Here is an 8,288-nt window from a genome sequence, read left to right on the forward strand (position 1 = left end):
GAAGGGGGAAGAAAAAAAAACATAGCTTCATTGTATGGCTCATCAGCTTAATTTCACGGTAATTAGTACAACTCTGAACATCCCCTTGTTCTTGAAGATTGGTGCTAATATACTCCGTCTCCATTCTTCTGGCATATTGTTTGCCCGAAAAATGAGGTTGAAAATCTTGGTTAGCCATGCTATCGCTATGTCCCCGAGGCCTCTCCACACCTCAATGGGGATACAGCCTATCAATTTAATAAATTTGAAAATTAAACGTTCAAATAAGCAGCCGCGCCATGCTAGCTACATCCCCACACTTTACATATTGACATGTATGAAATCTCAACATTTTGCTTATAACATCAACTCCATACATATTTTCCCTCGGAGAAAAAGCTAACCTACTGCAACAGAAAGGTTATCAAATAAATAAGGACCCTACATGTACTAGACAGGTAATCAAGAATATACCTGAAATCCACTAAGAAGTGATCCTATTTGAGATAAAACAATGTCACAGTCATGAATCTGATCATGCAACAGAACTAGGCTGTCATTATCTTTTATATAATCCTGTAGACATGAAGAAAGATCCTCTTAAGATCAAGATATTTCCATGCAATTTTGTACATAAAAGTTTAGAAACGTATGGATTGAATTATGCAAAACATCACGGGACAGCTATGTTGAAGATTAAGAAACTATGCAAGAGACCTTCCCTTGGTTATTTCATACTCCCTCCGGTCCTTTTTAGTCTGCATATAATTTTTGTCCAAAGTCAAAGTATCTCTACTTTGACCTAACTTATAGAAAAAGTATCAACATTCACAATGCCAAATCAGTATTGTTACATTCATTATGAAATGTAGTTTCATAGTATATATATTTGGTATTGTGGACGTTGATATTCTTTTATATAAATCTGGTCAAACTTTACGAAGTTTGACTTGACACAAATCTAATACGCGGAGTAAAAAGGGCCGGAGGGAGTACATTATAGGAACCACATAATAGTTAGCAAAATATAAGTCACAGCACATGGCCCAGACTCATTATAAGTATCAGAATCAATACTTCTAAAAAAGCATGCCATGTCTAAGCACTAGCACTAATTGTAAATCCTACTTCCCTAGGTTTGTTGCACAAAACTTCCTATCACTACTGATTTGTGACTTTTGCTATGTCCATGTCTACCTGCTAGAGCTTAGAATTGAGTTCTTGAGTAACATAAGAGTCATTCATAAGAGAAAAGCAAGCATCAGTAGATGAGTCCTTTTGAACAGATGAGACAGCAGTCCATTGTTTTAAAGTTCAAAACAATATGTGGGTAAATGAAGCTAGGAAAAATATAGATTTAGCTTGTACCATATAGCAAGCAAACAGGACAACAAAGATTCAAAACAAGTTTAATCATGCTCTGCTCAAAGAAAAACTGGCTAGAATCATATCATTAGAAATAATATCTGTCCTAACTCCTCAGTTTGCAGCCATAAACATTGAATCATTCAAATTCCTTCTCTTTCCATGGAATATAGCTCCAGCAAGGAAAATGCAGAATATCTCGTCTAAAGAAACAATCAGTGGTACCATGCAATATTCTAATATCCAACGCTTTGGAAGACACACATGTGCCGCAACTGTGTGTATAGTTTTATTAGCAGATTGGTGACATGGCTGAAGCTTGCACAAACACGTACTTGAATCAGATCCTGTTCAATATGCCCTAGGTTGCCTTCCACCATGGTTGCCATGTCACGCTGTTTTTCACCGTTGGTTAGAATACTTATTAGCACCTGGAAAACAGCACAAAGAAGCGTATGACCCTTGATATTATCATATGAAAAAAGAAAGATCGTGCTTCTAAGAACATGAGCAGTGTATGTAGCGGTGGAAGCTAATTAATGGTGCATAGCCTAGGTCTCATTATTTCAGGATTTTCCTTTTTTTTGTGGAAAAACAACAGCGGACATCTTTCGGAATGGTAAGGAAATCGGACAACAGGCATTTGGTGGTCCAAAATATAGCATACATGTTAAAACCATCAATAACAAATAAAGACGCTACATACACTGCGCCATTAATATGCAATCGGTACTTCATCAGGTCAAAGTTGCAAATTGTGCAGTCATTAATAACTAGAAGTCGTTAAAGTGCAACACTCCAATGGTAAGAACAGTTAATTCAGACCATTGTTATATGGAGACGGAGAATGAGGATCGGTGGGCTTTAGACTCACATCATAGTTCTTGTGCTCCTCAAGTTCCTTGTCCAGCCCATCCAGTGATATATCCTTGCTGTTCCAGCAAATAACCAACAATGAAGATTCCATGACTGCAAAATGTAATCTTCTCTCGCACAAACAAGCAATATAACACTCTCGACTACAGCAAATATGTTTAGATAAGGTAACAAGGAAAAAATCATAGTGTCCTACTCCTATACTTTCCTTACAAGCATGCATTGTAAGCTAATGGCATAGCTCCACGGAGCCCAAAGCCTTTGAGATACAGTACATATTTCATCAACGCTACTAGGGTGGTAGTACCTTAACGCATCTTCATCGAAGTAAAACCCACCAAAGAACTCTTCGTATTGCCGTTCCTGGACCCCCGCCATGCAGCTGTTTTTAGTTCCTGCAATAATCACCCTTCTTTTAGTTCTTGTAAGAAATGGTGAATAAATAACTGATCGGATTCTGTCATGGGGTAAACTGCATTTCTCGTCTGATATATAAAAGCACAAAAAGAAGGAATTCTTCTTTCCAGTCTAACCCACCGCACTCAACTGAATCAACAGTCCACCGCATACTCAGCTAAATCAACAAAAATTACAGAAGAATCACCCAAGGCTGAACATAGTCGAAGACACAAGGTTTAAAACAGTTGGGACCCTAATTTTGTTCTGAAATAAAAAACGGCTCTTGGTAGCAGTAGTTTGTATATTACTAATGACAATGGATCAACCGAATCGGGATAAACTGAGACCCACGAAGAGCGGAGATTTGGTCGGATTCGATCGTTGGCGGCAAGGAAAACGAACAAGAACCCAAACGGAGTTAGGGCATTCTCACCAACGAAAGGAATAGGCCAATCCAGCGGCGGGGAGGGGGGAGGAGGAGGGACTACCGGGAAGAGCTCCCTGGCGTTGCTAGTGGGAGGGAACTAGGAGCGGCTCGGGCGAAGAGGTCGTGGTGGCGAGAGAATTGGGGCGCACGAACAGGCGGGGAAGCCCGCCACGCGTGAGGCTCAGGACCTCGCCCTGCCCCCACGCTCCGGGTTCCTCGCTCCGCCGCGGAATCCACCCCGAGCGGCGCTGGGGGATCCAAGGAGCCCTCGCGCGACGATCCCGGCGAGACCCTGGTGAGCAAAATCGCGATTACCAGCTTTATTTCGCGATTAGCGCATTGTGCCGGGAGCAGGGCCGTGGCACTTTTCAGCGGGAAAACTTATAGCGTCTCAAAGATCTCTGGATCTGGCACTCTTTCTTTGGCATGGCTGGATCACACGATATCAACGTGCTTCAGCGCTCGCCGGTGTTTGCTAGGCTTGCCGAAGGCAACAACCCACCGGTAAACTTTACTGTCAACGGACACAACCACGACAAAGGATACTACCTGGGTGATGGTATCTATCCTCAGTGGACCACTATTGTCAAGACAATACCCAACCCTGTCGGAGAGAAGAGAAAAAGATTTGCCCAGAAGCAAGAGAGTGCCAGGAAGGATGTTGAGCGTGCCTTTGGTGTTTTGCAATCTTGATGGGGCATCGTTCGGTATCCTGCTAATACCTGGAGCACGCAGAAACTGTGGGAGGTGATGACTGCTTGTGTGATCATGCACAATATGATCGTAGAAGACGAGCGCCCGGAAAATCAGTACGATCAAGAGTTTCAGTTTCAGGTGGGAATGTTGTGCCTGGGCATGGAGTAGCGGCAACATTTGAACAGTTCACCCAATTTCATGAAGACATGCGTGATTGGGAAACTCACGTGCAGCTGCAGAATGATTTGATTGAGCATATGTGGGCTCATGTTGGCAACCAATAGATGTATCTTCTTTTATTCATTTGCAAAACTATGTGAAACATTTTTGTTTGAATCCGGCTTGTAAAATTATAATATTTTTATTCGGTAAAACTATGTTATTTGACAATATGTTTGAATGCAAATTAATGTAAATATTGGCCGGCGTTTCAGGTGGGAATGTTGTTCCTGGGCATGGAGTAGCGGCAACATTTGAACAGTTCACCCAATTTCATGAAGACATGCGTGATTGGGAAACTCACGTGCAGCTGCAGAATGATTTGATTGAGCATATGTGGGCTCATGTTGGCAACCAATAGATGCATCTTCTTTTATTCATTTGCAAAACTATGTGAAACATTTTATTTGAATCCGGCTTGTAAAATTATAATATTTTTATTCGGTAAAACTATGTTATTTGACAATATGTTTGAATGCAAATTAATGTAAATATTGTTGGTTGCCAACATGAGCCCACACAGCTGCACGTGAGTTTCCCAATCACGCATGTCTTCATGAAATTGGATGAGCTGTTCAAATGTTGCCGCTACTCCATGCCCAGGCACAACATTCCCACCTGAAACTGAAACTCTTGATCGTACTGATGTTCCGGGCGCTCGTCTTCTACGATCATATTGTGCATGATCACACAAGCAGTCGTCACCTCCCACAGTTTCTGCGTGCTCCAGGTATTAGCAGGATACCGAACGATGCCCCATCAAGATTGCAAAACACCAAAGGCACGCTCGACATCCTTCCTGGCACTCTCTTGCTTCTGGGCAAATCTTTTTCTCTTCTCTCCGACAGGGTTGGGTATTGTCTTGACAATAGTGGTCCACTAAGGATAGATACCATCACCCAGGTAGTATCCTTTGTCGTAGTTGTGTCCGTTGACAGTAAAGTTCACCGGTGGGTTGTTGCCTTCGGCAAGCCTAGCAAACACCGGCGAGCGCTGAAGCACGTTGATATTGTGTGATCCAGCCATGCCAAAGAAAGAGTGCCAGATCCAGAGATCTTTGAGACGCTATAAGTTTTCCCGCTGAAAAGTGCCACGGCCCTGCTCCCGGCACAATGCGCTAATCGCGAAATGAAGCTGGTAATCGCGATTTTGCTCACCAGGGTCTCGCCGGGATCGTCGCGCGAGGGCTCCTTGGATCCCCCAGCGCCGCTCGGGGTGGATTCCGCGGCGGAGCAAGGAACCCGGAGCGTGGGGGCAGGGCGAGGTCCTGAGCCTCACGCGTGGCGGGCTTCCCCGCCTGTTCGTGCGCCCCAATTCTCTCGCCACCAGGACCTCTTCGCCCGAGCCGCTCCTAGTTCCCTCCCACTAGCAACGCCAGGGAGCTCTTCCCGGTAGTCCCTCCTCCCCCCTCACCGCCGTTGGATTGGCCTATTCCTTTCGTTGGTGAGAATGCCCTAACTCCGTTTGGGTTCTTGTTCGTTTTCCTTGCCGCCAACGATCGAATCCGACCAAATCTCCGCTCTTCGTGGGTCTCAGTTTATCCCGATTCGGTTGATCCACTGTCATTAGTAATATACGAACTACTGCTACCAAAAACCGTTTTTTATTTCAGAACAAAATTAGGGTCCCAACTGTTTTAAACCTTGTGTCTACGACTATGTTCAGCCTTGGGTGATTCTTCTGTAATTTTTGTTGATTCAGCTGAGTATGCGGTGGACTGTTGATTCAGTTGGGTGCGGTGGGTTAGACTGGAGAGAAGAATTCCTTCCTTTTGTGCTTTTATATATCAGACGAGAAATGCAGTTTACCCCATGACAGAATCCGATCAGTTATTTATTCACCATTTCTCTTCAACTAAACCAACAACCCATAAGTACCCACACACCACCTATCCACATTTCCAGGTGAATTTATGACCTATCAGAACCCATACACCTGTCCATATTAGAACAGCATAATCCGACCACCTTGCAGTCCCACCCCATCTCTTTCATGTCTCTTATCAATCAGCCCAACTTCTTATGCTCTCTCTTGTGCAGACTAGCTGTTAGGCAAAGCCAATTGGATCACCTGCACCGCCCACCTCCTCCCTTATCGCTGCCATCACCCTCATCTTTCTTCTTAGGAGGGGGCTGATTAGGCATGTTCTGAAAGAAGCCGATGGAGAAGAGCGACAGCGACAGCTGGACCTGGTCCCGGCCCAGCCTGGCAGGAGGCTGCTGCCGCCTTCCCCTTCCCTGAGCAGGCGCAGCAGGAACACCGGCACGGCGCCGCTGGATGGGCCGGATGGAGATGGCGTGCAGGCGGCGAAAGCCGCCGAGCGAGAGCACGACAGCGCGGAGCTGCTGCTCGGAGAAGCCAAGGTCGGCCCACTCGCGCACGCACGCCGCCTCCCAGAGCCGCTCGTCCTGCGCGAGGGCCCGCCAGCCCCGGCTGACGCACGCCGCCGAGGCCAGCGTCCGCGCCTCCGCCCGCCGCAGCACCTCGAACATCAGGTCCTCCCCAAGGTACGGCACATCTCCCCCATCCGGCGCAGGCTGCTGCTGCTGTGGCGGGGGCTGTGAGGAGGAGGAGGAGGTGGAGGCCTCGTCGGCCTGGCCCGAGCTCGCCGTCCGCTGCTGCTTCTTGGCCGGCTGGCTGGATCCGCCGCCGCCACCACCACCCGAACCGGGAGGAGGCGCCCACGGATCGCGGCCGCCCGAGGAACCGGAAGGGCCCTTCATGGCGAGGCGGAGGTATCGATCTACTTGGGCCTCGCCTCGCCGGATCCGCTGCCTGGCTGCGCGGGCGGGCGAGCGAGGGAGGGAGGGATCGAACGCCTGCGGGCACGACGGGGCGGATCTAGATCTAGAGCGGCGTGCGAGGTCCCCTAGCGGGAGGGATTTGGCTGGGAGGATCGCCGGGGGAAGGGAAGGGAAGGGGAGGGGAAGCTCGTCCGTACCTCGAGACGAACGGCTGCCGGAGCTGCGGCGTCGGCGGTAGCGGTGGCGGTGAGGGGAGATCGGCCGCCTTGGTGGCTGGTAGGTGGGTGGGTGGTCAGGAGGAGGGAGAGGAAAATAATGGTGTGTGTGTGTTGAGGAAAGCGGCCGCCGCTGCTGCTCAGAACGATGGCCTCGTCCTCGGCCAGCCTGGCCGGCTGGGCTGGGCTGCCCGCCGAGCTGGGCCGTGCGAGGGGATGCGGCCCGCGCGCCCACGCGAGGACGCGGGGCTGGAAGGAGCGCTGATGTTGTTTAGTCCCACATCGGCCAACGGAAGAGAGACGGTTTATAAGCTCGGTCGCGCCCGCCAGACTCGTCCCTTCGGGGACATCCAATAAAATTGGAACGATACAGAGAAGATTAGCATAGCCCCTGCGCAAGGATGACACGCACAAATCGAGAAATGGTCCAAATTTTTTTTACATTTCACGCGCAGGTCCCTGAGTTCCTTGCAGATAAGCCCCCGAGTCTTACTTTCGCGCCCTCGCTTATTTCCGAGCTTACAACTAGGTCCTTTTCTTGGGTGATGATCTCTTTGCCTTTTCCTGGCGTTCTGCGTACACCGTCGCTGGAGCTTCACTTGCGAAACTGGCCCTCCACTCAAAATTTGTTTTGAGGTTTTTCACTTGAACGTAGCTGGGATAGGCACATGTTGAGGCTTGCAGTCGTTGAAGCTTCGATGCGTCGTTGTATACTTCAGTTTGACAGGACTTGAATTTCTACCCTTAAAACGAACCATGATGTGATTCCGGTGATTCTATTTGCGAGCGCGGTAGTATCCACAGCTTGCTTAAGAACAAAACAAAAATAACTGCTGCTAAACGCCTAAACCAATCAAGATTATCATAGTATATATTCCTCAAAATGTAGTTTTGCGGTCGTTGAAGCTTCGATGCGTGGCGGCGGCTAGGGTTTCCCTGTCCTCTCTGACGATCTGATCGCTGGCGAGTCTTTACCCAAAACTCATCGCACCCCCTATGTAGGGTTTCCCGTCCACGTCGAGGGAGGCCTCCCAAGCCTCACAGCGATGGAGACGGCAGCAGATGCGCAGTCAGGCACGAGCGGCGGCAGCGGCGCCGCCATGAGATCTGATCTCGACGAGTTCATGGAGCAATTAAACCTAGATGATGAAGTCTTTGACGATCTGGTGATTGATGACAACGATCCCGAGATCAATGAAAGTGTCAGATGGCTAGCCCTAGCTAGGGTTCACACGGACAAAACCTTTCAGCCGACCGCCTTCTACAAGGATATGCGGGCGGCGTGGAATCCTGCTCAGCAGGTGAGATTCCGTCCAGTTGGCCCCAACCTGTTCGTTGTTCAAGCCGCTTGCCTCGGTGATTGGGAAC

General features: G+C 48.4%; 2 protein-coding genes and 1 non-coding gene across 28 annotated transcripts in view; 1 reads left to right on the plus strand and 2 right to left on the minus strand.

Annotated features, from left to right (window-relative positions):
* The window catches only part of LOC109772937 (vacuolar protein sorting-associated protein 52 A), a 28,334-nt gene extending 21,133 nt beyond the window's left edge, over positions 1–7,201 (minus strand). For 10 of the 26 annotated variants that reach the window (XR_012205823.1, XR_012205821.1, XR_012205822.1 and 7 more), the window contains exons 1-5: positions 5,850–6,999; positions 2,528–2,615; positions 2,219–2,276; positions 1,680–1,775; positions 454–555 (exon numbers count right to left, since the gene is read on the minus strand). Coding sequence is in view for 16 of the 26 variants with exons in the window: in XM_073511478.1 (XP_073367579.1) it covers positions 454–555; positions 1,680–1,775; positions 2,219–2,276; positions 2,528–2,615; positions 5,850–5,859 (354 nt within the window). In the remaining 10 variants the exon portion in view is untranslated. Of the gene's footprint in view, positions 1–453; positions 556–1,679; positions 1,776–2,218; positions 2,277–2,527; positions 2,616–5,849 lie in introns of all 26 variants that reach the window. The other 16 variants (XM_073511505.1, XM_073511552.1, XM_073511547.1 and 13 more) reach the window with 8 other exon arrangements.
* Positions 6,028–6,684, minus strand: LOC109772953 (F-box protein GID2). The gene has a single exon (XM_045234182.2). The coding sequence runs from the start codon at positions 6,682–6,684 to the stop codon at positions 6,028–6,030; it is 657 nt and encodes a 218-aa protein (XP_045090117.2).
* Positions 7,202–7,254: 53 nt separating the features above from the next.
* On the plus strand, positions 7,255–7,357 carry LOC120972926 (U6 spliceosomal RNA). Its single transcript, XR_005767060.1, has one exon. It is a non-coding gene; the product is annotated as a U6 spliceosomal RNA (small nuclear RNA).
* Positions 7,358–8,288: the final 931 nt, after the last annotated feature.

Source organism: Aegilops tauschii, chromosome 1 (genome assembly GCF_002575655.3).
Source record: "Aegilops tauschii subsp. strangulata cultivar AL8/78 chromosome 1, Aet v6.0, whole genome shotgun sequence".
Lineage (NCBI taxonomy): Eukaryota > Viridiplantae > Streptophyta > Magnoliopsida > Poales > Poaceae > Aegilops > Aegilops tauschii.

Excerpts from the sequence above, each read along its gene's own strand:
- LOC109772953 (XM_045234182.2), bottom strand. The coding sequence starts at position 6,684 with ATGAAGGGCCCTTCCGGTTCCTCGGGCGGCCGCGATCCGTGGGCGCCT.